The sequence below is a fragment of the Letharia lupina genome (genome assembly GCF_014066315.1).
Source record: "Letharia lupina isolate WasteWater1 chromosome Unknown contig_11, whole genome shotgun sequence".
Classification (NCBI taxonomy): Eukaryota; Fungi; Ascomycota; class Lecanoromycetes; order Lecanorales; family Parmeliaceae; genus Letharia; species Letharia lupina.
Genome location: NW_023502980.1, coordinates 1,608,946 through 1,636,298, shown reverse-complemented (window position 1 = coordinate 1,636,298; position 27,353 = coordinate 1,608,946). Strand labels below are relative to the sequence as shown.

Here is a 27,353-nt window from a genome sequence, read left to right as displayed (position 1 = left end):
CTTCCCTTCATCGCAGTAAAGGCGTCTCACTCTACCCCTTTCACGGGAGCTCGTCCAGTTGAGATAATATTTGGACATCAGACATAAGCAGAGTTCCGCCGTCCACCCAGCGGGATGAACCCTGGATTTCTTGGCGAACACCGGAGGGGGGCCGGAGATAAGCTCTGACCGTGTCTCAACCCTCGGCACAGAAAGAAAGAAAGAGAGAAAAAAAAATGACCACATGAGAGGCAGCCTCCTCAAACCCAACCCCCGACATCGCCTCACCGCCCGGCTTCCCGCACCCCGTCGGACCCTCCCCACCATGGCCCCCCCGCCGACCCCCAACCCCGCCCCCCCACCCCTCCGCATCCTCATGCTCCACGGCTTCACGCAATCCCCGCCCCTCTTCCACGCCAAGACCCGCGCGCTGGCCAAATCCCTCGCCCGCCCCTTTCCGAACCTGCACCTCCGCTACGTCCCCGCGCCGCACCGGCTGGCCGGGGCCGACATACCGGGCCACGACCCCGCCGTGCCCGTCGCCGAGGCGCCGGAGGCGTACGGGTGGTGGAGACGGAAGGATCACGTGATGAAAGACGGGCAGGGGAAGGAGGCGGAGACGGGGGTGGTGTACGAGGGGATCGAGCGGGGGTTGCAGAGCGTGGCGGATTGTATACGGGAGGAGGGGCCGTTCGACGGGGTCGTGGGGTTCAGTCAGGGGGCGGCGGCCGCCGCCATGGTTGCGAGTTTGCTGGAAGGTCGGACGCGGAAGGAGGCGTTTGCGGAGGCGGAGGCTCGAGGGGGGATGCCGTATCCGGCGAGTTTCCTCGGAGAGGTTGACGGCTTCGTGCAGGCTCCGCTCAAGTTTGCGGTGTGCTACAGTGGGTTCAGGGCGCCGGGGAAGTTGTATGAAGCTTTCTATGAGCCGCGGATTAGGACGAAGGTGTTGAATGTGCTGGGGCAGGTGGATGTGGTGGTTGATGAGGTCAGGGGAATGCAGTTGGTGAGTGTTTGCGAGGGCGGAGAGGGAATGGTGGTGGTGCATCCTGGAGGTCACTTCGTTCCCAGTCAAAAGCCGTGGTTAGATGCCGTTGTGGGGTTTGTGAAACAGCGTATGGAGGGGGAGGGAGAGGGAAAGAAAGAGGATAAAGAGGAGGAACGGGTCGAGGATATGGATGTCCCCTTTTGAGACGAAAAGGGCTTTGGATTTCAAGCATAGCGACGGGCGTCCATGGTGCATTGAGAAGATGGTATTAGAAAATGAGGATTGCTAGATTCGTAGAACCTAACGAAGAAGATTCCTGTGTTGCATATTAGAATCGCTAGCAAAACAGAATCACGCTGTGGTATCATATCAAAGAATTTGGAACGCTAAACCTGACCCCCAGTCAATCCCCAGATGAGATGCTTTCTAGCACGACCTTACCTAGGATGCCTCTTCCTACTTTCCCTTCTTTGACTCTTCTTCCTCGTTGTATGGATGCTTTATGGTCAAACACCATATATCGAGGTAGTCACAAATCGTAGTGATAACGTCATGCTTACGAACAATCAGCGTTATAAACCGTAGTTTTCACGGGAGGGCTTACAACGAAGCTGCCATAGACGCCAAAACTCAGGCCCATCAGCATGAAGACAAAAGCGATCTGATATGTCCCGAATCCCAAGGCACTTGGCCAGAGTCCCAATGTCGGGCCTAGCGAGTCGACGACTGCAAGGCCCAGAGGGAACGTAAGGACGTTGTGCATGGGGAACTCGGGATCCTTGGTCAGATGTGCCACGATCATTCGGCCAACCGAGTATGCATTGAGCAAGCCAGCGTAGAAGACGAAGGGTATGAGATGGTGGTTGAGGATAACCGGCTGGAGGTAGAGGTACGCAGCGACATGGGCTGAAGCGACGAAGAAGGGAGCAAGTCCATAAAGCGGCTTTGTGACGGACTGTTTCCGTTCGCGCTGTACTTCCATGACATGCAAGATGCTATGCAGTGTCAGCACAGAATAGCTGATGCGAGTCGAACGACTTACCTTTGTACGGTGTTCGCAACCAGCACAACACCCCCGTATACCATGTACCATTGATTCCAGGGCATTTCATAAAAGTAGTCGGGAATGATTCCATGTTTCGCAACGCCTATGGTTTCAAGCATGGATTGTTGCCAGAAGCTGCCTCCTCCTTTCACAGCAGTAATTGCATACACAACGCAAAGTGTCAAGATTCCTTCGACGGGTCCAGACACGATGCCCAATATAAGGGTCTCTGTATAATACTCATCCCACGTTTGTATGTAGAACGTGAGCGTCGCTAAGGACAATCAGAGAAGAGCGCAGGACAGATGTGGGGAGAGAGGCTTACAGCCAAATAAGGTCAAAATGGTGGACCAGCTCTGACCTAGGTTCATAGCGGCTGCAAAAAGAAGTACTTCTAGAACTGTGTTGCATGCATCCACACCTGGCCCAGAGATCAGCCCTGAGCAAGCTCTGAAGTTCATAGTCGAACACACCATGATCAAATAATTCTCCAAGAGGTCCACTTTGATGTGTTCTCCGTCTAAGATCCCAGCATCAGTACCTCGTAGAGCCCTTCACCGAACGTCTCTACATACGCTTGTATGCCATCCACTGCGTCAAAGGTCTGGTAAAGGAACAGTCCAATGGACCAGGAGGCGTACACCCAGCGGGGCATATCCTGATCGAGACTTGGATTGTACCAAAGCAAGGTCAAAAAATTGAGGACGACGAAGCTAAAGCCGGACAGGGTGATCTGAGCAAGCGTCGCCATAAGTGAACGTTAGAAGGACACTTGTTCTCATGAACTCACAGCATTTGGACTAAAACTGTCAGCGGTATGATCATGCGTCGAAACACAGCTAAAGATTCTTACGCCATAGACATAGGAAAGCACTTGATAACCACATTGTTGTAGAAGGGCTTGAGCACGTATTTCGATGTCAACGAGTGGTCAACTCCGGCGTATTTGTAGTCGTGAAGACTTTCCAACTTCTTCTGACGAATGTAAACCATCTTGAGCTAGAGAACATGCACTGAATAGCAACGCAATCCTTTGGAGGTTTTTAGTGCAACAAGGAAGCAACTTCAAAACCTCTAGGCGCGCGGATTCATTTCGAGGTTGACGCGACGCCAAGACTTTTTCTGCGGAGTGACGTCCGGCCGTTTAGATACGAGAAGATCCCTACAAAATTCAAGCTGCTTGCTCAACTGGAGATCACGTGCAATCAACAACGGTATTGCCAGAAATCGCCCGAACTTTCAACCCCAGTATTTCCAGCGCACCCCCCTAACCCTCTCCCATCCCCTATCCAACGCCCCAACAACCACGTCCGGCAACGGGCCCTTCTCAAGATTGCTCTCCAAATGCGCCGCACTGCTCGCATCCATCCAGACTGCGTCGCCTTTCCCCACGCCAAGCAGGCTATGATGCGCCAACCACCTCAGCGCACACTCCCTGAGCGTCGACCCATGCTTCTCAACGACGGGATCCGGCAGCTCCATCGCAGCAAAATATTTCTCGTTCCCATAGCTCCCATTCTTGTTTCTCTCATGTGACTCACCGCCGGCCAGGAAGCCCCCCGCAATTGGGTTGAACGCGTAGAACTTGATGCCGTAGTGCCTCAAACAGGGGAAGAGCTCAGGCTCTACGGTGCGATGGAGGACGTTGTATTTGCCTTGATAGACTGACGGCTTGACCCATCCCTCGCGATCGCACAGCTCGCAGATCTGCGCGACTTCCCATGTGGGAAGACAGGTGAGGCCGAGCTTGGCAGAGAGGCCTTCTTGGTGGACCTCGTTGATGCCGCAAAAAATGTTGCTTTGAGGGACAGAGCCGTCAAGGCCAAAACAATAGACGTGCAACAGGTTCATTCTGAGCTCTGCGAGTGACTTCTGGAGAGTTAGGCGGAGCATATCGGGATGGTAGTGTTGGTCGAAGTCTGTGTGTGCGCAATAGCATTTTGATCGTTGCGGAGGCGGAAGAAAGCAAGGACGTACCCCAGCCCTCAGGTATGGCAGTCTCGGGGTTCGAATGGAACGCTGGAAGATCCTTTGTGCTTATAACTAGACTTCGCTCCTGACGTTTCAAATCGCCGAGCATGGTCTCCGGTGTGCCGTTCCCGTAACGGCGTGCGGTATCGATCTCGGTGTGCCTAATTGGAATGAGCGGTACTAATGTTGAGGCGCCATCGTGGACTTACCCATGCTTCTGGAAGACGTCCAAGATTGAGTTCCCAGAGTCGAGATCAGTGACCCGGCAATGCGGTGCCACATCTTTGAGTAGAATTAGCAACCTCGAACGCAGAGGAGAGATAAGCGATTGTAGCAAAAGTCATGCATAGAGAGAAACTCAAAATTGCAAATCCGCACAGGCAAATCGTCAAGAAAAGTGGCAACCCTAAGAGCCCCCATCTTTTCGTTTTTGATTACTTTTGTGCGTATCAACCAGAATGAATTGACTGTTTATGTTATCTCCGTGAAATTTGGGATCTTCGCTGGGGTAATGGTCCCCTTTATGCATGACTGTCGTTCAATCCTCTTACAACGATTTGCATACTCTTCCGGCCGAACGACATCGCGCCGAGTACGACTTTCGTGATGGCTTTCTGGCTCGAAGTCATGACTTTGCTGATACTTTCGCGGATGCAGTGCTTCCAAAGGTAATTGAATTATTGGACGATACTGCATATCGGGTTTTCGCTCTTAAGAGAGCGACGAGACGACAGTGGATGTTTCATAGCCAAGGGCCTGACATTAGGAGAGTAAGATCTGATGCGCTAGTTGAATCGATTGACTGTAGTACTCAGCTGCATGCCCGTCAAGCAACTCCCAAGTCTAGATAGACAAGATGGCACTACTCCGTTGACTAATATTCGTCCCTGCACCGATAGGCAAGACTAAAGAACCTTCCTAGTCCCTCTGGGGAGAAACCTGCGAGAAACCGACATTGAATTGCAGCTTGAAAGACGAAGTTAACGTCTTTCTTTTTCTTTTTCTTTAGGAGCTAGTCCTGCTTAGGAGCAACCCGCGAAGAGTGGTGCGACTGAACGATTAGTGGCTTCGGGTGCCAAGCTCGAAATGGCAAAGGCATGGACAGTATCGACAATTGATGCTGCGCTGAGATATAATTCTACGACCTATGTTCGCATGGGCACATGATCGTTCCCTATGACGGAAGCAGGTGACCTGGCTGTTAGGTCCACTGCGCATTTGTCAGTGGGACATTTGCTGTGTCTAGTCCAGTCAGGAGATACTCTCGAGATGTCTATCTCCGCCAAACTCCCGTGTCCAATGGTAAGAGATGCTTGTTCTCACGAAGAGCTTATCTCATAAGTCCGTTGATTAAGTTGATCCTGGTCCGCAGGTAGATTCCTCTGCCTATATACAAGGCGTCGTTGCATGCGGATGCTGTAGATAACATCGATACTTCGTGAATGCTTACCTTGGATTCGAAAACTTTCTCCCCCAAAATGCCTGCGCCGCCTGTCCCCGCATCGCTGCAAATCATCGTGAATGCCACCAAGGTCGAGTATGTCCAGCTGGGTACGTACATTTCGGAGCAACCATGCCTCCTATTTTCACAAGCTTCGGGCTTGGAAAGCCATCTTTTGAGAGCAGAGCGCTCTACTTCTGCCCCAGACATGGGTTACGACTCGGCTTCTTGCCCTGAGAAAGCCATGCTGATTCCGAAATTTGCGTAGGCTCCTCTGGGCTTCGAGTCTCCTCGCCGATCCTCGGTACTATGGATATTGGCAGTAAGGACTGGCAGAATTGGGTGATGGAGGAAGACGAAGGGTTAGAGATACTGAAAGCGGCCTGAGACAGAGGTAAATAAGACATGTCGAGATATACTGATGATTTGTAGTTCAATTAACAAAAGGCCTCTCAACTTGGGATACCGCCAACGTCTATTCGAGTGGCATAAACGAGGAGATCATTGGGAAAGCGATTCAAAAGTTTGCGCTACCCCGGCACAAGCTTACCATCTTGGCCAACTGCTGTGGAACGGTCCCAGACGAACCGGGCATTTTCAGCTGGCCGTTTGAGGCGCGGATGCAAAAGAGTAAAGACTATGTCAACCAAGGCGGTGAGCAGCTCTGTGTCAATATGAGGCGTCGTCCTATAGGTGCTTGGGCTGAATATCTTGGGCCGGGTAGGCCTATCACGCGGCGCGATTCTCAAAGCCGTTGATGCCTCGCTCAAGCGTCTCGGAAAAGACTATATCGCCCTTCTCCAGATCCATATGTACGACGCCTCGGTTCCTCCGGAAGAGACCATGAAAGCGCTTCACGACCTCGTCCAAGCCGGCAAAGTCAACTACATCGGCGCAAGCTCCATGTGGACATACCAAAATGCCCGCATGCAATTTATCGCTGAGAAGAATGGCTGGACAAACTTCGTGAGCATGCAGAACCGGTACAATCTTGGTTACAGCGAGGAGGAGAGGGGAATGAACAAGTTCTGTAACGAGACTGGAGTGGGTTTGATCCCATGGGGGCATTTGTTCTCCGGCTTGCTGGCAAAGCCATGGGGAGTCGAGTCTGCCAGGTCGAAGATGAGTGTTGCTATGAGCGGTGGGCTTACGGAAGCAGATGAAATCATCAATAAACGAGTTCAGGAGGTAGCTGAGAGGAAGGGCTGGAAGATGAATCAAGTTGCCCTGGTGTGGATCAGAGAAAAAGGTTGCATCCCCATCGTCGACTTGAACAGTACCAGTATCGAGAGGCTAGATGAAGCGTGTGCTGTGCGGGACATGACGCTGAGTGCAGATGAGGTGAAGTATTGGGAAGGGCCATACGCTCCAAAGCCAATCGCTGGGCATATCTAAAGTGGAAGCCAGGGGCGAATGAGAACCAGGAATAGATAGCAGTCGAGTCTGCCGTTATGAGGTGGGCACATTAAAAGATTGCCTTAGGTTTTTGGTCATGTGGATAGGGACAAACAAACAGTACAACGCCAAATGCAAGACGTGATAGTTTTGGTTGAACACTTCAAAGTCATGACAGCAGAGTCTGTAGATGAAATCATTAGCAGACACTCCTTTGCGAACCATGATCGTTGAGAATAGAGGGAGGGTCGAGCATGAATATGCTGGGAGACCATGATTGCAATCTTCTGGTCAGAACAGCCAGAGCAGGCGGCGCACCGCTCTCATATACATATTCAGGTTTACAGCCAGTTCCGAGGACATGTGGACTTGGCCGGACGAGAGCCCCTAGCGGTTCCAAAATATCCGGCCATTTGAGTGGAAAAATACGCGCGTCGAGTGCTAGTGCCGCACCCTTGCTCACCCTAGAAGCGGCCAGCCCCGAGAGCACATTTCTGTCGTCTTGGACCGCCAAGACTTTTTCTGCGGAGTGACGTCCGGCTGTTCGGATCTCCGTTTCAACGATTCTGGCAATGGAGTGATATAGACTATCGCTGAGCATGAACAACGCCTGTAGCTATGCATTTGTAAACCCCATGAATCAGGGAACGCCATTGACCAGTTCTTGCCTGCCTCTCCCATCCCCCTCCTCAGGAACAAGAGTCCAGTCTTTCACTCCCCCCTTCCAGTCTGCTATCCGTCCTTCCTTTACATCGACGAGGACGACCCGGACTTCCTCTCCTTCAATGTAACAGCTTGCTCCCCCATCACCTTCAGCCTGTGCATGTGGCGTCGACCCGAAGAACCCTTGCTCTTCCCTGGCCTGATCCCCGAAAGTGTTGTTGTCGAGATGCTTCTCTTTGCACCACTTCTCTTCGTCACTGCCTTCGCCTACCATCCTCGCTTCGCCGTTGATGGTAGCGCTGATACTGCTCAATGCGCTCGTATTGATATTCAGCAACAAGCTGGCGAGACTCGAGCGTGTTGCTTGAGGTGGCGGAGAGCCTTCGCGAGTAGGATCTGGATTTCGAGTCGGAGGTCGATGGGAGACCCAGTCGTGGACGAGTATGGATACCCGGGGGTTGTTTATCAGGTTGAGAGTCTTTTTAGACGAAGGGTTCGTGGTCATGATGATGACTGGGTTGGAGTTGAAGGGCGTCGAGGAAAGGTATGTGTAATTCATAAGAGAGATGTGGGGAAACATGGCATCGCATGTTGCAAGATGTAGCTATTTATGTGGTTAGTGTCTTCCAAAGACTGTTCGGGTCACGAAAACATACAAATCTGGCGTTCTTAAGACATGCCTCCACTTCTGAGGGCAAAGATGATGAGACCTGTGGATGTGTAGCTGTCGCCGAAGCCTCCCAGTTTAGAGGCGGCTGTTGAGTTTCTGTCATGGCGATGATCTACTGACGTTTCGCTGTTGAGGTTGCGACATTATACATACGACTTTCGAAGAATGATGCTTCAAGGACCCCGTGACCCCCAGTGATGCACATTACGCGCTAGCAATCACTAGCGCATGGATGTGCTTTTCGTCGCCCAGGCATACTATCGACCCTTTTAACAATTTGCTTTGTGAAGACTACATATACAAATGAACCTTCGCAAAGCTCCGAAAGCAGGTGATTGTTGTGGTGTTTGTACAATTAGATAATAAGTAATTGAGTGCCTCAGAAAAGCAAATCCACGCGGTCCAAATTACCACTACTATCACCTTTCCGGCTTCCAAAGCCATAGAACGCTCCATCGATGCATCATGTACTTAGGAAATACCGATGGAATGGATATCATCGCAGCAGCAGACCTTCCGTCCCTTAACGCTTCACTGACTTTGGCCCCTGTTTCTTCCTGGACCATCTGTAACCACGCTTTTGATTTATGCGCGGACAAATGATGAACGGTCACCATCAACACCATCAACACCATTGGTACCATCCACTGCCGTCTCCTTGTCGATGAAGCTACCTCGGCTCCTTGAGCTCTTCTGTCTCCCGAATCGGCCTCCTCCGGACTTTTTCCTGCCACCTGAACTGGACGTCGCGCCGCCCACGCAAAGGAAGACCATGGCGAGGAAGAGGCATGCTACGGCTGCCCACATGAAGCCGAAATTATATTTCCCAAGAGTAGCGGTTGTGCCGGCAGATCTGAATGCGTCGCGGCCTTGCACGAATGCAGCACTATGTTTTGTAAGCGTACTCGTTATGAAAGGAATACAGCGTAGTCCAGATGGCTTACGTCATCAACGCGGCCGTAATGGTTTGAAAGAAGAGGCCGACCGAGCAGAGAGCGCTGGTAAGGAAGCTGCCAACGCGGCTGAACAAGGCAAGGAGACCAAGGACGAGGGCGCAAGCAGAGAAGAAGAGGGCGATGAACTCAAAGGCGAACATGAATCGCGTTTCTAGATAGTACTTGTCCGAGCTGTTGCACAGATGATTAGTACCGTGCCAAATGAATGGACGGATGAGATAGCCTACTGCTTGATGAGGGAAGCCGGCACTCCCTTGGTAGTGCCAAAGTTCTTCTGGGGATCGAATGCATATGCTGGATGTACGTGCGGGCAAGCATTGCGTCCGTTGGTGTCACCGCAGGTATTCCAGAAAGTCCATCTGGAGGTAGCCGGAGCGCCTGGGATGGCGGAAGTATCGGCCTGGAGGAAGTAGAATTGATTGGTTGGATTTTTGTCAACAGCACCACCGATTACAACCAGAAGCATCAGAAGAAGAGCTCCAGCGATGAGGACGAGGGAAACCACAGCGAGAGGTGCTCCTAGGATTCATCAGTGCTGGTCGTCTCGTGTAATTAGAACAATAGGAGCTCACTGGGTGACATCTTGGCGAATGTTTACTCCTGCGTCTTTTGATTATTAGTATGCGAGCGTTGAGGCTGAGGAATAGAGACTTGATTAAGGCGCAAACGTACCGGTGAGCAAGAGAGAGCAATGAAAAGATGATGGAGGTGGAGGTGAGAGGGAGCGCACAAGGATTGAAGTCGTGTTGTTAATCACTAGCTGTGGCTGACGTAGTTGCTAGTGCCAACCGCGAAATTCGAATTGGGTCACGTTGGCGGACTAAAGGCCCCCGGCGCAATTTCCCTGTTCTGCTGCCCAATATCCCGGCCTATCCGCTGCTTTGAACGGAGACAGGGTCATTCCAATTGCACCCACTGTGCGCAATCTACGTCACCGACATCATATTCACACCGATATTTGGCGACGGCGAGGTTCCATTCCTCAAGTGTTCAAATGTTCAAATGTTCAATTGCTCTTGCTGGAATTGTCACGACTTATACAAGTAGGCATTTCAAGTGAAAATACTCATGCTAGAAGTCCGATTGTCTTTAGCGCTTCCCCAGCTTCTTTCCGCATAGAAAGCTGGCTAGGTATGCACGGAAAGCGGTGATAGCCGTCGTTGCAGGGAGCCTCAGAGCCAGGCTTTTCAACCGACAATTTTCCCTTATAACTTCCTCATTGGGAAACTGAGTATCGAGAGGAAGAAAACCCCGAAAGCTCGAAATCATCATGTCTGCTACAGTCTGGCCACCAATTTCCCATGAGCAACTAATCAAAGAGGAAGAAAAATCGCTGGTACGAGTACCTCAAGACCAACAAAGTATTTCTGAACATGTGGAATAGTTGACGCATTGTAGGCGTGCGAGCTTGAATGGCTTCTGAATCTGTTGCAGGAGAGTCTAGCATCTCTGAAAAGTGGACTCCAGGAATGCGTCGCTTTGCTGGCTCCGAAAGAACCGGGGTCCACGCTTGCCCTATCGTCACTGCGGTCTGAAAGTGTCAAAGGTTTTGTGACTAGGATTGGCACTCGGATTATCAAAGGAGTATGTCGCTTTCCTTCTTTCCATTAGACTACCGTCGGACTCTTCTTCATGCTTTGCCTACCGCAACACATACCTGCATGCTTTTGTCTCAAGAAAACTATCTTCGATTTGCCCTTTGTTTTGGCATCCTAGCATCTCAGCTTACGCATGATGTAGGACATTAACCTTCGGCTCACTACTCTGCCCCCTCCACGCTCTCTTTCATCCTATCCGGTCCACTTGCAATACCCCGTTCCACTCCCACAATTGACTGCCTTGCTCAGCCTTTTGAACCAAGCCCTGGACATTATCGACATTAGCAGATGGACGGGCGATCCGCATAATGGGGCTTTCATATCTGGCCAGCTACGTTTACTGGCTGACACCATCGAAGAGGCACAGCAAACGCTCAAAGGGGGTGAAGATGTAGTAGGGGGGAAGTGGTGGGAAGATGCTCTGACTGAGGATGTATGCCATCTCGCTTCCCTAGCATTGCGTTCGTCTGACGAAATCTTTTTGCTTCTTTCTCCTTGAACATCATTTGTTTTCGTGGCATTCCCGCTACAGTTCCTTATCACTGTTCGAATTACTCACGTTCCAAATCTACCAAGACATCCTCACCCTCGGTTCCGCCAAGTCTGTCTCTTCATCTCTCCATCGCCGACGCGGCCCTTCTCCTGCATGTCCGCACTCTTGCTCCTCCGTCTACACCGGAGTCATCTCTCACAGGCCTCTCTCTTCGTACCCGGCTTGGCCTGGGTCCTCGACCGCCTGTCCATGACGAGCTCGATCAAGTATTCCACTACCGTGGTGAGGAGGTGATTGTGAAAGAGAAAGTAAGGGTAGAAAGCCAGGATCCAAGCCTAATGGCTGTATTGGCCAAATTGAGCGCTTTGGGGCATGCGGTCGGAGGGTGGAGGCTTAAAGTTGGAGTGGTCATGGGGGAAGATCTGGAAGGAGATGCATAAGGGCGAAGAAGTGGAGTGTCTTCGGGTATCGCCTCAAGACCCTAACAAATTCGCAAATACGGAAACACGACCCGCCTCGAGAGCAAATGGCCGATCAAGCTGCTAGTCTACCTGGCCCCGTATTTGTTGCAAATGATGGAGACTAAAGATACCTAGGTGGCCGCCAATAATCCATGCTGACAAGAAGACACTCCAGTCTACCAAAGCTGTAATCAAAGTCTCAGGATGGATGAGGGATCCGCCTGGGCGCGATCACTTATCTATTTTCTGCCTAAAAGAACACATCCATCATCTTCCTTACGATCTCGTGCACGAGATGTGCGAGGATTCTTTGAAGCCTCTGAAGCCCCAGAATTGCAGGCTGAGCTCGGAACGGTAGCTCAATCAAGTGGACCATTTCACTAGGAGCGAAAGCTGAAAATCAACAACATCCGGTTATCCTTCAATCACCAATCACACATCCTTCGGCTATGTAATTCGTTCAAGGACTCAGTCTCTTCTATCACGTCGACCACGTATCTCGCATCAATGATCTCGGGTTCACATCGAGCTGAGAATTTTCACGAGTTGGACCTTCTTTTCTACCATCTGAACGACTGAGCTCGAACCTGCTGTCGATGCCTCCGCCCTGGTACCACACATCGGGACGTCCGCCTACGAGAGGATGAACGGCTCAGGGTAACGGGTCTATTGTTTGCTCAAAGCATTGGCACCATTCGACGCTATTTGCTGAAATGCATATTTGTCGAGTCAAAAAGAGCCTAAAATGCATCGGCTTAAATTCTGATATCTCTGCAGATATCTGCTCCTGGACTGCTCTGGTCACTGTTTTCCCTTATCCTCACTCCCCTTTCTTCGGAACAACTTCTTCACCGGCGACCCTCTACGCTCCCCCCTCTTCTCCCCAGTCACCGTCTCTACACTCAACCCCAATTTCATTGACAAGTCACCACCACCAACCCTCTCCCCAAATCCATGCGTTGGGTTACTCATCTGGCTGGCCAACTACACTACAAAAGCACCTCATCAGCAAGGACATCACCAGACTTATCTTCATGCAGTGGGAAACCTGCCTCTTCTTCCCAACCCCTTCCCAACCTTCCCTTCCGTCCTGCCCCACTCGACCCACTCTTCCAACCCGACCTCTGACACCCGGGTGCCATCTGAGTTGAAAGTCCGTCGGTCAGGCGGGCAGATGATCCGAGGAGTGAAGACGGAGCCGCAGACGAACATGTTGAGGAATTCGGAATTTGGAAATCGGAAATGCTGGGATGAAAAGCTTGCGACGTCTATCGAAGCTAACGCTGAACTCATGGATCGGAAGAGGGATTACGGCCCATCAGGCTGATCTCTTGAAAAGCCCATGACAAAGGCTGAAGATTTTGTTGAATGGGAGTCTTGGGACGATCAGATGCCCCGACTTGTTACTTGGTTGGGTCCGAAATATGGAATGTAGCGTAAACCTGTGCAGAATAGCGATTAAAACCCGCAAAACGTTCTCTCGGCAAGCCTTGCCTGCATGGAATGATCTTCGATTAATGTTGCTTCTATTTTTGAGTATTGTTACATATGCCCGAACGGACCCGTGGGTCAGCGGTCAAGTGATGATCTGCAGCCCGGGCTACGCTTCCTGTCCCCCATTCGCAGCAAATCTGATTGACCTTTACCGCAACATTGCCAACGCTTGCGTCCTCCTTCTGCTAGCATTCATTGCCCCTCTGAATGCATTGATTAACGGGCCTTCACGGCTTTATCGCCCACAGGCTGTATACGAGCCATCATCTCTTCCTTGGTAATCAAGTGATCGATTCTCTCCAGGAGGCCCAGAAGACTCTTCATGCTCCCGCTCCATTCGTTCAAGACCTCGTCTGCATCCCGGGTTTTGGCAAAGGAAACGACTCTCGCAGGCCTGTCGATTTTGGCATACACCGTCTTGGCGGTCACCAGTTGACTGATATAGCTTTCTGTCTCTTCCTCATCCAAATCGAGCAATTGAGTGAGTCGATGCATCTGTATGCGCGTGTAGTATTTCGCTATGACACGAACGTTGTGTTCGATAACCCGCTTGCGTAGATCTTGCCAGCGAGTGTGGGCCTTCGGATCTTCCTGATCTGAGGATGAGGCCGCAGCGGAGAAGACGTCAGTAGAGCAAAGGTGGGCGCCAAATCGCTCGGAGACGATGGGCCAGCGCATGAGTTCAGGGATGGTGAAGGTTTTGAGGAGCTGCTGCTCGTCGGGGACGAGGGAGTTGCGGGTGTCGGAGTTGATGCGGTGGAGGAGGTCGGATTGTTCGTTGTCATGAGGAGCGAGAAGGATATAGTATATGACTCTTTGGAGGACCTAGAAGACGTTAGACGTAGCAATACGAAGGAGCGTGCAACGGGCTGGCTTACTGCATGCAGCTGTACTGGATTCTCTTCGACGGACTCCGTATCCAAAACCTGCCGGTAATGCTTGCATGCATCCAAATATTTGTCTTCCTGCTTTGCCAACGTGATCTGCTGCTCGTAATACCGTAGCTTCAGATCTGTAACATCGTCCTCCTTCTCAAGTGGGGGATCGTCCATACTTCGATTCTTCTCTTTTTCTTCCCGCTCTTTCTTATCCTTCTCGATCTGCTCTTGTGTCTTCTTTGGTTTCCGGGCGAAGAACTTAGTGCTTATCTTCCGACTCAGGATGCCTGCTTGGGTCCAGTCCCCCTTTTCTATGCACAACGCTACTTGCTCGAGAATGAACTCTGTCTTTTCCCTCCGCTCCATCGATCCGAACGTCTCGACTTGTAATTCGCATAAGATGTCTGCCGCCGCGTTGAGATCGCCCTGTTCTTTCTTCATGTCGGATAGAATGCGGGTGACACGTGCCCGCTCAACTTCGACGAAGATCTACGACTCCAAATTAGACCCATGTTCACGGATCGCCTAGTTGTCTGTAATGTCGTACCTTGCCCTCTGTGACAGTCCGTAATGTCTCGATCAGCGCCAGCTTCTTCTCCGCGTCCGGTGCTTCATCTATGAATGACATGGCAACCTGTACCATCTTGGTGGTGGCTTGTTTGAGCTGGCCATGCTTTTTCGACAGCAATAGTATTTGCTCATTTAACAAGCCCCAGTCTCCAGAGTCTTTCGATATCGTGATGATGGCGACGAGAAGTCTTGATGTCGAGGCAAGGTCTGACGCCTGTTTCCGATCGCTGTCAGCAAGAAACCTTGATAAAATCCTGGAAGTCTATCACCTGTCGGGTGTGCTTCTCGAGCACCGAAAGCTTCTCAAGTGCTGCCTGGACATTGTTTTTCGCAAGTTCCTCCGCCTCAGGTAATTGCTTGTCAACTTCTTTAGTGTAATCCTTTTCAGGCTTGAAAAGCTGTCCATCCGCCATAATGCTGGTTGCTTGGCTTTGACGGTGTCGCAAGTTAGTGTGAATCACCGGTCGATGATACGCTTTTTCAGGTAGCTTGTCTTGGAGATGTTGAGGTACCAGTTTTCAGTCTGGCGGCTTTCCAAAGCTCACAGCGCGCTTACTGCCACGAATACTTTACTAAAGTAAGAGTTGTAAACGCCGGATGTCTCCGCAGTCTTGCCTTCCTTGGCACGCTTGGCGAGACAAGGTGCCGCTACATTTGTTGTAGATGACGGACGCCCTCTTCAGCTTCTTTAGCTTTTTTACTCTCAAATTCACTGTATAATTGATACTCCCCTTCTTTACTCTATAATGTTATTAGTGTCTCGTCCTCCTGTCGTTTTATAGTATTGAAGGCCGGACGTATTTACCTGAGGAGATGTAGATTAGAAGAGCTAAGACAAACGATGATAGCTATATAGTTGCAAAGAGAATTAGAAAATGGCTAACACTACAACACACCTTCCCTAATCTACCTCGGTAGTCTCACTGACCCCATCACGTACCGTCCCTTATTTAATAGAAAGCAGACTTCGCAAACCCTCATAGCCATCCTCCTACTCTTTGAGGAAATACGGCATCTTCAGCGCGTCATCGATATCCAGCCAATCACTCGGATCTGCCAGCCCCGGCGCCTGAGTCTGCGCAGTGATGGCTGCTACGAAGCTGTTCCGGAGCGCTTGCGAACCGATTGCCGCATTGTTCGTTATTTGATCTTTGGCGTTGGTGATGGCGATTTCAGGAGCTTGTTCAACGAGGCTACCTTGCTGGAAGAGGAAGTTATCTTCCCAGGTCTTGTATTCGTCTGCCCAGCTGAATCCAGGCTATCCGCGGATTGTTAGGAGTGTTCAGATGTGAAAAGACGTTAGGTAAGGGAGACTCACGTTCATGATGGCTGCGCTTTCGGTGTCAACCTTTGCAAGCGTCGCATGCATCCTCGCACTCGTCGCTTTCCAGGTCGCCACAATCAGTGACTGACAAATTCGAAGGGGATGTGTTAAAAAGTTATGCTGGGCATTGAGCCATGTACGCGCACATCCTATGTAATGCAGCACCTTGCCAAGACAACTCATCAGTACTACACAAGCAATGTGTTGGTCAGTTCCGTTGGTCATGAAACATCGACAATCAGCCGTATCTAGGAACGCAGCCGCTTGCAAGTAATCGGACTCCATCTCCATCAGAAAGCGACCCAGCTAAGATTTGTGCCCGATTATAAAGCTAATCACCAATGGCGAACCGACACTGTTTATGGCACAGTGTAGCATGAGGACGAAACACGAGTCTTTGGATGACTGTAAGCTGCATCCTGGGTGTGTGGCTCCCCTTTGACGAGTCACGTCCAATGCTCTGTTACATGGCTTTATATAGACAATGGAGGAAGACTTTGCTTGAGGAAACCATTCCCATGATCAAAGCTGATGGTGGCGGCTTGCCCTTCTTTTGGCGTTTGCTGCGCCATTTCAGTCAGGGCGGCGTAAGTGGATGCACGGCACCAGAGGGGCCATGAGAACGGAACGCAACAGCTGCATGCCTCGAAGCAAGATGAAGCTGTGAACATCATTCCCGGGGCGCAGTGAGGGAATGGGTTACTGTTAATTAACGACTGCCTCGCAAGTTGTATCTCAACCACCAAAAGTGGGTGGTAGACCCTCCCGTCTGCACCCAATCTTTGAATGGTATTATAGCATTTCTTTCAGGTCTCGCAGACAATAGGTACTTCATGGTGCGAAGATAAGTTCATGCGTTGAAAGACTTCCTGTCGTTCTGATTGGCTAGGATCATTGACAGTGATACGACGACGTCGCTGGGTTTGAAGTCATGTACGTGAAGCTCAGTCGGTCTCGCCTGGAGGCGATTGGGGACCGTTGATAATGCTAATGGTTCGAGCGATATTTGGTCAAATAAAGATCTTGCCACGATCTCTAGATAGGTGGCAGATATGCAGCTGTCCAAAGCAACAAAATCAAGCGCCAGGAAAATCCAATGATGGGTGAAATATGGACGCTCCTGACACAGAATATGGACATTGCTGATACTCATAGTAGGTCAGTCAAACGTTGGAGAATATCCATCGGCTCATCCATATGATTGCTGGCTGTCGGTGGCACGAATGTGAATTTTGACGTCCGTAGAGTCAGACAGCCTATTCATAACTAGCGTGTCTTGGCGCCAGCGCACCTGTATCTCAAATTTCAATGAAGGCATGCCCCCCACACTGCTTACCTAACTGCTTACCTAAAACAGATCTGCAACCATCGTCTGCTGACATTCACATAGGTACTTACATGTACTTACGGTACTGTAGGTCTTCTTGAATTCTACTTTCTCTGCCAATACGTCATCTCTGAGTGCGCCTAAGTACCTACTAAATGCCAAGATGCAGCTCTTCCGACATCCGGGACTTGCTGAGGGGTTACCAAGCTCTCTATTTATATCCTACAGATTTCAATACGACGCTCACCATCATCACTTGCGAATCATGAGCCTCGGAAGCATCACGCTGCTGCGGCTAAGCTCAGCTTATGCGCTCCAAAAGGCAGGTGCATTCATCTTCGCAATCCATACGTGACGCAACTCTGCCGGTTGGATCATTGTGGGGATCGTGAATACGAAGTAGAAGGATCTCAGAGTGGTGGGATTGAATCGTAGAGGCGCATTGAAATCGATGTATGCAACTCAGGGACGCAGAAGGATACGAATGAGGATGTCAATTTGCGTAAGTTTGGCTTCCAGGGAGTAGAGCATCTCCGAGAAACAGGACGACGGGAAAGCGTCAAGTTGAAAGAGTACAAAGACCCGGTTCGCGATGAGGAAAGAGCGAACCTGAAGAGATTTTCTCGTTTTGAAGTCTTCACTGCCAACACTCAAGTCAAACACATATTGCATCTCTCACTTGACCACACTCTCCCAATCCACAGGCATCAACCGCCAAACGGATACTTTCAAGAAGAAGAAAAACTGCCACCGACAATGTATTCCTCCCTTGTTTTCACATCTCTCCTCCCCCTGCTCGCCTCTGCCAACCCTCTTCCTCTCGAGCCCCGCCAATCAACTCTTAACCCCTTCACTCTCATCGCTGGCCGCTCCGGCAGCCCCATCCACCTGTCGGCTATCAACGCCAACGGCGAAAGCTTCTGGATCGGAAAGAACACTGCCAGCTACTGTCCCACGGACGTCGGCCCTGATTGTCCCACCGGCATATACACCGAACTTTTGGCGGGTGACGGTGGTGCTTCGATGGTGAATTGCCCCCTCCCCCCCCTGATTTTCTTGAAAGTGCCAGACGGTGTCCTTTGCTCTATCTCTCCCTTCTGCCACAACCTACCTCGGTGTGTCCGGAAGACGCCTAACCATCACAGTACGCGGAAGTTCCCGGCGGCCAAATCGTCTACGTCCTCCCCACCGGCGCGCTCTCCTTCACCCTCGCCCACGCCGAAGGCCAACCCGAGGAAAACAACGGCACCACGACCGGCTTCTCCTTCGCGCCCGGCACAGACAACGCACTGGGTGTGTTCAGCTTTTCTGCCCTAGGTTCCACTGGCTTCTTGGCCTGCCCGGCGAAGAACGGGACGACGCCGTGGCAGGTATTCGCTGATGTCGAGGGGATCAAGGATTGCGATGTGCCGGGTGGCAACGTGAGTGCTTGTTTGGGCTTTGTTGCTTTCGCCGCGAGCGGCGATGAGCTGGGGACGGCGAACACTGGCGGACCAGCGGCATGGCAATACTCATGAGGAGAGGGTGGATAGAGAAGAGGGTCATTGATGCTGTTGTGAGATGCTGGAGTGGTTCCATTTCAAGGGGCTGTCCAGACATGGGCAACAGTATGAATGGTTTTGAGGTTGTTCAATGCAAATGTAGTTTCTGGTAGTCCTGGTGGAAGGCGACACGAAAGATCCCAGAATGCCGATAATGTATATCTCGCGTAAACTGATGAACAGATATCTGGTTTGACTTGAATTCTATGCTGATAAACAGGCTATTCCGCAAGAAAAATGAGCATACATAGCGCTAAACGCGCGAAGATGTACACAAAGGCCGCATCGACGGTCTTTAAGGATGAGACCATCCTCAACAATGCACACTCCTCGCTCTGAGCGACTAGCAAGCTGCCTGCCCCTTCTGCTTGATCGACCACACCTAGAATACAGCAAGGATCTGCTCCCTCTCTTCAAGCAACAGGACTCCATGGCATTGGAATCAGGATCCTCGACTTCATCTTCTGAATCAGGGGCACGGTCTTGTGCACCGTATCACCCCAGCCTTCCACTCCCCAGCTCATCTCCCTCCTTGCCTTCCTCTCCTCCAGATCCGCAAATTGCCACAGATGATGCACAGTATTCAAATCTCCAATCTGCACAAACCATGCTCCCACCCCCTCCATAACCTCTCTCCTTGCCTTCAAGCCCCGTCGCCAATGAGTTTCCCATTCGAGGAGGTTGCCAGGGTGCAAAGTGTAAGAGCGTAATTCGAAAAGTCCGCCGAGCTGACGAGGGGGTGTAGTGGGCCAGAAGGAAAATTCTTGCATGAGCGAGGTTTCTTTGTGGGTTATTAAAGACTTGAGTTTGTGGTCGAAGGCCGGGAAGTCGGGGTGGTGTTGGATGGAGTGGAGCGAAGAGTGGTAGCCTTGATAGCGTTGATACTCCCATATATGGACTGCCGAGTCGTCAATTCGAAGTCGTCCCATCTCCTCAAGGAAAGAGCGAGAAACACATACCGAAAGTATCACAGTCACCCACTTCAGTCCTCCAGCTCCCGACCAAATGTACGTGGTGCTCCGGTGTACTGGCGACCTTCGGATACCAATCTCCTACTAGATCCACGTATTCATCCACCTTGTCCGGTTTGACAGAGTGCATCACGATACTATGCACATACTTCCCTCTCGCCAGCACTTGACTAAAGCTCTTCTCGATCTCGTGGTCCATCTGTTGTCCTTCATGCGTGCCATAAATCAAGCTGCTTAATGCGCCTTTATGTTTCGAGCTTTCCTGTTGTTGTGACGTTTCGCGACTGGCCCCTGCATCATGCGTTGACAGTGAGCCCAATGCAACATGGCCATGCAAGGAGGCGGAACCCGCATCACTTGCTGGTGAAGTGGAGGGAGCAGCGCCTGGGATGGCATTGTAGGGGGCTGTTGGGGCAGTGGGAGCTGTAACAGACGACTGACTATCTTGCTTTTCTTGGGCCTTTTGGGCCTCTCGCACTTCTTCTCGGAATGCTGTTTGGCGGGCGTCGAACTTTGCGGCGCCGTTGGGTGTGATGTCGCCGAGGGCGGGAGAGCGTTGGTGGGCGGTCGAGGTGGTGAAGGTGCGGAGGAGGGTGGAGGGGGTGGAGGAGCTCGTGAAGAGCCGTCGAGTGAGCATGATGTATGAGCTGGGGTGTGACAGTGTGACAGTGGCAGTAGCAAAGCTGTCTTTGTGCAGTATAGGCCGAGGTGTGAGTGAGTACGGTAGGTCAGTAACGGTAAATAAGTTGGTGTTTGGGGGGGGCCCAATCGGTCAAAACGAGGTCCAACTTCAAGACATCCAGACTACCTGTTGTACCCTATGAGCCTAGGTCTCGAATTTGGACGCTTGCAAATGTGGGGTAAGGCTCTCCCTAATGTCAATGGCTCAGGCGAAGGGAGCGGGTTGGGAGGCGAAAATGGCTGCTCCGATGTTTAGACGTTAGAGGTCGGACCAAGCCCCTAGGCCCTACCTAAATCTCTAGCACAGCCCCCACGCAGAAATTTAGCGAGCTGCAATCCTGCCGTGCACGGTTGCACCTGCACCAGTGACTTTGGAAGTGGACTAGGCGCACACGATGCGATGAGAGTTCTTTTAGATTAAACTACATGAATTTGATTATATACCAAGAACAACTTCCTTTCATGTACACGAACAAAGCTCGATATATCGACATTTTCAACATAGACCCATGCTAAATGACCCTTATTGAACACTCAGATCCGATATTTGAGCAGATGTCTCGCTGTTGTGTAGTAAATGTTCATTTCTCGAGGGACCATCTATACTCATCCCTTTCACCAAGCCTGCTGAACCATTGCTTCCAAGTTCTGGTGCCTCGAATCCTGCGAATCCCTCCTCCACCAACCATCTCCCTGTCCCTTTCATCTCCATTAGCACCTCACAGCTCCAGCCCACGATCAGTAATCCAGGAGGTCTGCTCCCCTCTTCTTCGACGGCTGTGCAGACATGCTGCAGCGTACTTCGTATGACCCGCTGGTCTGGACAAGAAGCTCGTTCGACGACGGCACAAGGGGTTTCTCGCGGCCAAGGCTTGGGTTTTGATTCAATTTCCGATGATTCCATTGTACGTCCTGCTCCAACCAAAGCATCAACAAGAGAAGAAAGTCGATGCAATGCCATGAGGAAGACCACTGTCTGTGTCGGAATGTAGGGAGGAGGGTCAGGCGCAGCTCCTTTCCGTCCTGTACCCGTACAAATCAGGACCTGATCCGCCACACTGCGGTGCGTAGGCGGTATAGCAGCGAACAATGGAGCTGAAAGGGCACTAGTAATGCCTGGGAGAACAACTGGAACATAACCCCTTTCTCGGAAGAAACTAAATTCTTCTGCTCCCCGTCCATAGATGTAAGGATCACCCTGCTTTAGCCTAAGTACGGTATGGCCTTTCTGCAAGGCCTCCAGGCCAAGTGAGAGCAATTCGGCTTGAGCGGCGTCTGCGTTGCCAGGAAATTTGCGAGCGATGTGGACAGGGGTGCGACGAGGAATAAGATCAAGCACAGGAGCTGGAACAAGCTTATCCGCGAGGATAACGGAAGCGGTCTGGATCGCGCGGTGGGTGGCCATTGTCAGGAGTGACGGATTGCCAGGGCCAGATCCGGCCAGAATGATCATTGGTTTGGGACCACTGCGTGTGTCTGGATTCGTAGCATCCAATGGAGGCGGCACTAAATCGCTCGGGGTGTTGTAGGATCGCAGTATAGTATCAATATCGGCATCCGTAATGGAAGCGAGCCGTCGCATAGGCCAGTATTCGCAAATTTGAGAAAGCCAGCGCATACGGCGTGTTCTTGCAGCGTTGTGATCTGTCTCTGAAACCAACCGATTGAAGGTAGGCCTCTGTGCTGTGGCATCATCGTCCTCAACTTCCGTAGCTGGCTCCTCGGTCTCGTACGTTCTGTGGTCTTCTTCCCATATCCGACGCCGAATCGTACCTAGACGTTCCACAGCAGTGCCAAAGTTGGGCGGGAGAGATGACGCAATCTCTCGCCGTATCCTTGAAGCAAGCTTGCAGCCCTTGCCAGATGTCGTGATCCCAATTTGTAGTGGTCCATCCGCGTGCGTAGAAAGAAGTGTAAACGTGCATAGATTGGGTGCGTCCACAACATTGACTGGTACACGCATACGGCGGCACAAGCTAGAGATATGTGTGCCTATAAATGACTGGTAAGCTTACGTCCTTGCAAAGAGCAAAATCTCTCATACTTAATGCATTCTTCCCATTCACGGTCACGAATACGGCGTCTACAACATTGTCTACCTCACCCCTTCCCAGCGTTGAAAGATCTGTATCCTCGAAGCTTTTCTTGATCCATTCCACTTCTCCATCTTCGATTCGTTTTGCCAGTACATAATGAAAGTCTGCGTCCGCTGGGGCAATGACTTTTGGCTTTGCGGCGACTTCAATGCTCTTCGAGCACCTCGCACTGGCTAATGGGTTTGATCCAACAATCAGATGGACATGACCAGCCGAGTCAAGAGCTGTAAGGAAAGGAGGGGCCATCAGCCTTGCGGGTTCAGCTGGCTGATGTCTTTTACATATATATTCTGGAGTGTTCGGGAATGCAATGCTGCTCTCACAATGTTAAGGGACGATGTATTCGAAACTGGCCAGTACCAACAGGCTTCCTCTTGAGCAAAAGCAGACTCTGGGGGCGAAGAGGGTCATATTTTTCCGTGGAATACATATTTGCTTCGTGGGGGCAAAAGTTTAGGTGCTTGCGCTGATAACGCCATCTGATACTGGAGAAGAACCCCGTCCAACTTTATTTTGACGTCTAAGGCCAGTTTTATGCGTATATCGCGTCACGCCATGCGTATTTCTTAGAGCCGGACATCGTCACCGCAATTGCTGTTCTATGCAAGCCGCATTTCAAGACCGAGGAACTCTAAAGTAATAAGTACCTCCGCGCCTGTGCCTAAGAAGCGCAACATGAAGCTCAACCAAAAGACTGATGGCGACCTGACAACTCAACATGCCCACTTCCGGATCCGAAGCTTTTCACGTACCTCTTTAATTCCGCCAATGAGATACCAAGAATATTACAGAAGACGATTGCCGGCAATTCTTCTGAAACGACTGCGCTATCTACTAATACTGGTATGAATACGTTTGATTCACTTAGGATCCTGGACTTTGTGTACAGGGAGTGGTTTTGTAATCATGATAGGGATACGGAAGTTTCGTTTAGCCGTCTTTTTGGGAAATTCTCGCGGTTCTATCCCTCCTGTGAATTCGATGGAAGTGACGCTGTGCGAACAGATGAGAATGCTTGAGAAACACAAGCAAATTAGGGAGAATGGACTGTATATGTATTCCGAGAGAGACGCTCTCCAACATCTTCATTGTGACTGACGAGAAAGCATGGAAATGCGCAAGATGAAGACACATGATGTTGGAAAAGTAAATGAGGCAAATGTCGAGAGCGGAAAAATATCGAAGCGGAGGGTGCGGGCCCTGCGTGCGTTTTTTGTCTGAGTTTGAAACGGGGTGATGTTTTTTTTATAAATGAAGATAGGTGTAAAATTGTCAAGGAATATAACGTGCCTTTTGAAGAGCATTAGGGAGCAACCACAATTTTAAACATTGTGTGCTCTGTGTTACATGCTCATATATCGTTGCTGATGTCAGCTGCCATCAGGAAGGATTCGTCCCTCAATTGATCACTATCCCTCTGGGGATAAGCACAGTCAACGGCAGAGAGTGAGGGTTCGAGGCCCGGAGCGGGCTGTTAATCACTGTTCTAAAGCCATTGAAACGTGGGTCTCTCCACTACGAGATCTGCCAGGCAATTTAATCCGGAATGTATGACCTCTAGGATGGCTCCTGAGGCAAATGCACGAAGAGGAACTACCCTTCTGACACGAGAGCAGAAAGGGCTGGAACCTTCGCCGTCTCATCAAAAGACTGGAAGGAAGTCACGGTTGGTTGGTAGTCGAGCGGAATGAATGTTGCGAGAAGTTTGAAAGAGACAAACCTTCTGTCTTCGACGCGATAGAGGTCTTGGGGTAACGCCAATATGTAACAGATTCATATCAATGGTCATATCGCCCTGGACGGCATTTCCAATCGGATCAGAGTCCATATGTTACGATAATTTCATGAAGAACTGAACATCCGCGTTAACGATGATGCTGGCCTCTGGCCTTTCAGTTCCCCAGTTGCAGCAGCATGGGTTACCTGCTCGAGCAAACCCTTTGCTTCATCCATGATCCATACTCCATTGCTCGTGCCGATTCTCTCTGCACCAGCTTCCATCATGACCACGCACTCATTCACCGTCTTCACGCCGCCTGCACATTTCGGAGTCAGTACGAATTCTTTGAGACCGAAATTGCAAGTCATAAAACAAAAGCATGAAGAGCATTTGCTCCCGAGACACTTCGCGGGACTCAACTATGGCATCGATTGCGGGGAAAAGGCTCCGAAAAGTGCACTCACCACTTGCCTTGACTTTTATCGTGTCTCCCACAACGCTCTTCATCAGTCTGACGTTCTCTTGAGTTGCACCTTGGCCGTTGAATCCAGTGCTAGTCTTCACATAATCGGCCCCTGCTGCCTCCGCTATCTTGCATCCAGCTATTATTTCGCGTGGAGATAGTTGAGATGTTTCCAGGATCACCTTAAGGATGATTGGATGAGGTGCCACGTTACGCACAGCTGCTATGTCTGTGTACACCTTGGAGTAGTGTTTCTGTCTGAGGAGAACATGATTCATGACCATGTCGAGCTCTTTGGCGCCTGCATCGACAGCTCTCGAGGCTTCACTGAATTGTCATCAGCGCTGCTTTACCCTCTAGTAAGAATCTTCCCACGTTGTCTTCTCCTTGATGGATTGGGTTCCCTCATGAAATCCGACCACACAAGCTACAACGACCGAACCTCCTTGCAGATTGTGAGCAGCGCGGTCCACCCACTTCAGTCGTACACAGACGGACTGTAGATTTGATCAGTTATGAAGGATAAAATTATTCCAAGGATGCTTCTGAGACGAATGGATTTACATAGATCATAGTAGAATTGGGCCAGATCTAATCAAATCTCGCATCGAAAGAAATGGCACACTTTGAAATTGTGTCTCCTAGCTTCCTCGCAGAGAGTATCCACCTGCGTGCCTGTCGCTTCGAGCTTTAAGAGCGTATGATCAAAGGTCTTAGCAAACGCCGCAGTCCCGACACTTGGTGCTTTGTATTCTGTTGGGGTACTTGATAGGTTCTGCCCCGCTTGGTCAAATATAGCAAGCCACTCGTCCTGTGTATATCTTGTTGTCATCGCGCATACTGTGATACACTTCGCCTAGGCCTTGTGAAGGCTGGATGGTGTACGAGTAGACGTGTAACAATGGTTGCAGCTGCTGTTGCCACAGCTCATGTGATGGCATCAAGCACCCTGTGGCTTGCACATGCTTGCGAAAAGTGTAAAAAGGATGCTTTCCAACCCTGTGATCGCGGCTTCAGCGGCAGGCGCAGGCGGCCCCCAAAAAACACTACTTCTGAATTTCGGCGTGGAGTACAGGACATTTTCATGGTATCATACAATCCGCCTAAACTATTCTTACACTTCTTCCGCCAATATCTCTTGGCTTTTACGCTTGCAGCACTGGAGGAGACCAAAGCCCAGTGTGACATATTTGCTGACAATGTAGTAGCTAACCAAGTATCGGCATTGGACAACTCATTTCCCCTGCGCCTGTCCAATCACCTACGTTTGAGATGAGACACTACCTACACTTGTCGTCAGACTCAGTGGTTCTGTCTTTATAGACTGTCCAAATGTCTCGAGTCTAGAGGGTGGTGAGACAAGCATTTTCAGTCTTCCAGTAAATCATATACATACTCTCGCTTTCCGACACATAGCAACTTTTTAGTGCCAATCCCTATGATTTTTCTGGGAAAATTTTCACTGCTATACCGCTTCAAACCTAGGGGTAGCCTCCTATAGACGTGTTCCACATCGTTTTCGTATCCTTACTGCCTTCCCCTTTCCTATTATCTTTATCCCAATCTCTTTCTCAACTTTCCCGATCCATGTCTTTTCCTTCGTTTCCTTCTTTCCTGTTCAACAGCTCCCTAGATAGCAAATTATGAGTAGGCCGTACCGGGTCAAGAAGAACAATAGTGCCGTTGAAGTCACCACGATTGAATGAGCAGCGAGACGACCATTAGTGCTTTGAGATAGCCATCAGGGCAAAAGTAGCGGGTGCGTGATCCATAATCAACGTTGTTGGGGTGGGTAAGTAATCGACTGAGATAGGTGGGTAGCAAGATCACAGCCACAGTTCGAATTTATATCTTTTGTACACGATTTAACAGCTCATTGCTCTCCTCCATCTCTTTGCTCTAGTCTCCTCGCATGTTTTCTAGGCAGTAACATAGGTTGGCGTCTCGCTCGTGCAAATACCTCGGTGGCCAAGGGTGAATTGCCTTCCGTGCGGATTACAGAGCCTATTGACATGAAGAAACTGTCGAGTAGAATGGCGGTCAGCATCAAGCTGGACTCAGGTAAATGTGCCAGGCGGCGCGAGGTGGAAAGCCCATAGCCAACGTACCCGAATGTAACCCCCGAACCCAGCATGTATTGACCTAAGGTCCTCATAGGGCCACTGGGACCAGCCCCGTACCTCATAATGTTGAAGCCACCTTCACATTATCTTAGCACTCTTTCACTTGTCCTGCAAGGGAGTTTTGTTGAAAGATGTACCAAAGATGAAGCCCATGATCAGACCTACGGCTGTAGAGTAAGATAACTGGTTAGTGGAAGACTTGACCCAACGCAGGCATCATTGAATGTCCATACAGCCTCCAAGCATTGCGCCCATTTTCCCTGACTATTGTTAGCAATGGCACGTGGGTGAGGGTAGAGAGAGCACACATTTATCAAACGTGGAGGGACCTTGCATGCGTCCTCCGCCTGTGGCGCTCGATGGCATTGGCGGCATGTTGAATATATAGATGGTTATAGGATGTAGGGGAAAGGTAGGGATAGCTTGCGGATGTGCCTGCAAAATTTGAGTCGTGTATCAATGCTCTCAGAATGTTTTGGAAAGCTTTGAGTCTTTTGACTTTCGAGTC

The 27,353-nt window shown here is 50.5% G+C and overlaps 14 protein-coding genes across 14 annotated transcripts; 5 read left to right on the top strand and 9 right to left on the bottom strand.

The window, feature by feature from the left end:
- Positions 1-304: 304 nt before the first annotated feature.
- On the top strand, positions 305-1,168 carry HO133_001037 (uncharacterized protein; the record flags this gene model as incomplete). Its single annotated transcript, XM_037291970.1, has 1 exon — positions 305-1,168. One exon carries the CDS (start codon positions 305-307, stop codon positions 1,166-1,168), a length of 864 nt encoding a protein of 287 aa, XP_037152332.1.
- Positions 1,169-1,420: 252 nt separating this feature from the next.
- HO133_001036 (uncharacterized protein) lies at positions 1,421-3,002 on the bottom strand (the record flags this gene model as incomplete). The annotated part of the gene is made up of 8 exons (XM_037291969.1): positions 1,421-1,519; positions 1,569-1,959; positions 2,007-2,283; positions 2,335-2,430; positions 2,483-2,529; positions 2,585-2,742; positions 2,800-2,809; positions 2,863-3,002. The coding sequence occupies 8 exons, from the start codon at positions 3,000-3,002 to the stop codon at positions 1,421-1,423; spliced, it is 1,218 nt and encodes a 405-aa protein (XP_037152331.1).
- A 246-nt stretch (positions 3,003-3,248) lies between these two features.
- On the bottom strand, positions 3,249-4,609 carry HO133_001035 (uncharacterized protein; the record flags this gene model as incomplete). Its single annotated transcript, XM_037291968.1, has 4 exons — positions 3,249-3,928; positions 3,987-4,141; positions 4,190-4,262; positions 4,546-4,609. 4 exons carry the CDS (start codon positions 4,607-4,609, stop codon positions 3,249-3,251), a joined length of 972 nt encoding a protein of 323 aa, XP_037152330.1.
- Positions 4,610-5,458: 849 nt separating this feature from the next.
- On the top strand, positions 5,459-6,816 carry HO133_001034 (uncharacterized protein; the record flags this gene model as incomplete). The annotated part of the gene is made up of 3 exons (XM_037291967.1): positions 5,459-5,531; positions 5,854-6,102; positions 6,146-6,816. The coding sequence occupies 3 exons, from the start codon at positions 5,459-5,461 to the stop codon at positions 6,814-6,816; spliced, it is 993 nt and encodes a 330-aa protein (XP_037152329.1).
- Positions 6,817-7,456: 640 nt separating this feature from the next.
- HO133_001033 (uncharacterized protein) lies at positions 7,457-8,252 on the bottom strand (the record flags this gene model as incomplete). Its single annotated transcript, XM_037291966.1, has 2 exons — positions 7,457-8,083; positions 8,136-8,252. The coding sequence occupies 2 exons, from the start codon at positions 8,250-8,252 to the stop codon at positions 7,457-7,459; spliced, it is 744 nt and encodes a 247-aa protein (XP_037152328.1).
- A 561-nt stretch (positions 8,253-8,813) lies between these two features.
- HO133_001032 (uncharacterized protein) lies at positions 8,814-9,260 on the top strand (the record flags this gene model as incomplete). The annotated part of the gene is made up of 1 exon (XM_037291965.1): positions 8,814-9,260. One exon carries the CDS (start codon positions 8,814-8,816, stop codon positions 9,258-9,260), a length of 447 nt encoding a protein of 148 aa, XP_037152327.1.
- Positions 9,261-9,328: 68 nt separating this feature from the next.
- On the bottom strand, positions 9,329-9,687 carry HO133_001031 (uncharacterized protein; the record flags this gene model as incomplete). Its single annotated transcript, XM_037291964.1, has 2 exons — positions 9,329-9,624; positions 9,678-9,687. The coding sequence occupies 2 exons, from the start codon at positions 9,685-9,687 to the stop codon at positions 9,329-9,331; spliced, it is 306 nt and encodes a 101-aa protein (XP_037152326.1).
- Positions 9,688-10,375: 688 nt separating this feature from the next.
- HO133_001030 (uncharacterized protein) lies at positions 10,376-11,636 on the top strand (the record flags this gene model as incomplete). Its single annotated transcript, XM_037291963.1, has 4 exons — positions 10,376-10,441; positions 10,504-10,689; positions 10,846-11,136; positions 11,280-11,636. The coding sequence occupies 4 exons, from the start codon at positions 10,376-10,378 to the stop codon at positions 11,634-11,636; spliced, it is 900 nt and encodes a 299-aa protein (XP_037152325.1).
- A 1,731-nt stretch (positions 11,637-13,367) lies between these two features.
- Positions 13,368-15,012, bottom strand: HO133_001029 (uncharacterized protein; the record flags this gene model as incomplete). Its single annotated transcript, XM_037291962.1, has 4 exons — positions 13,368-13,976; positions 14,030-14,518; positions 14,577-14,813; positions 14,869-15,012. The coding sequence occupies 4 exons, from the start codon at positions 15,010-15,012 to the stop codon at positions 13,368-13,370; spliced, it is 1,479 nt and encodes a 492-aa protein (XP_037152324.1).
- A 578-nt stretch (positions 15,013-15,590) lies between these two features.
- On the bottom strand, positions 15,591-15,923 carry HO133_001028 (uncharacterized protein; the record flags this gene model as incomplete). The annotated part of the gene is made up of 2 exons (XM_037291961.1): positions 15,591-15,857; positions 15,918-15,923. 2 exons carry the CDS (start codon positions 15,921-15,923, stop codon positions 15,591-15,593), a joined length of 273 nt encoding a protein of 90 aa, XP_037152323.1.
- A 2,083-nt stretch (positions 15,924-18,006) lies between these two features.
- Positions 18,007-18,767, top strand: HO133_001027 (uncharacterized protein; the record flags this gene model as incomplete). Its single annotated transcript, XM_037291960.1, has 2 exons — positions 18,007-18,276; positions 18,396-18,767. 2 exons carry the CDS (start codon positions 18,007-18,009, stop codon positions 18,765-18,767), a joined length of 642 nt encoding a protein of 213 aa, XP_037152322.1.
- Positions 18,768-19,204: 437 nt separating this feature from the next.
- Positions 19,205-20,399, bottom strand: HO133_001026 (uncharacterized protein; the record flags this gene model as incomplete). Its single annotated transcript, XM_037291959.1, has 3 exons — positions 19,205-19,689; positions 19,751-20,053; positions 20,204-20,399. The coding sequence occupies 3 exons, from the start codon at positions 20,397-20,399 to the stop codon at positions 19,205-19,207; spliced, it is 984 nt and encodes a 327-aa protein (XP_037152321.1).
- Positions 20,400-20,966: 567 nt separating this feature from the next.
- On the bottom strand, positions 20,967-22,785 carry HO133_001025 (uncharacterized protein; the record flags this gene model as incomplete). The annotated part of the gene is made up of 2 exons (XM_037291958.1): positions 20,967-22,435; positions 22,488-22,785. The coding sequence occupies 2 exons, from the start codon at positions 22,783-22,785 to the stop codon at positions 20,967-20,969; spliced, it is 1,767 nt and encodes a 588-aa protein (XP_037152320.1).
- Positions 22,786-24,381: 1,596 nt separating this feature from the next.
- HO133_001024 (uncharacterized protein) lies at positions 24,382-25,006 on the bottom strand (the record flags this gene model as incomplete). Its single annotated transcript, XM_037291957.1, has 2 exons — positions 24,382-24,575; positions 24,724-25,006. 2 exons carry the CDS (start codon positions 25,004-25,006, stop codon positions 24,382-24,384), a joined length of 477 nt encoding a protein of 158 aa, XP_037152319.1.
- Positions 25,007-27,353: the final 2,347 nt, after the last annotated feature.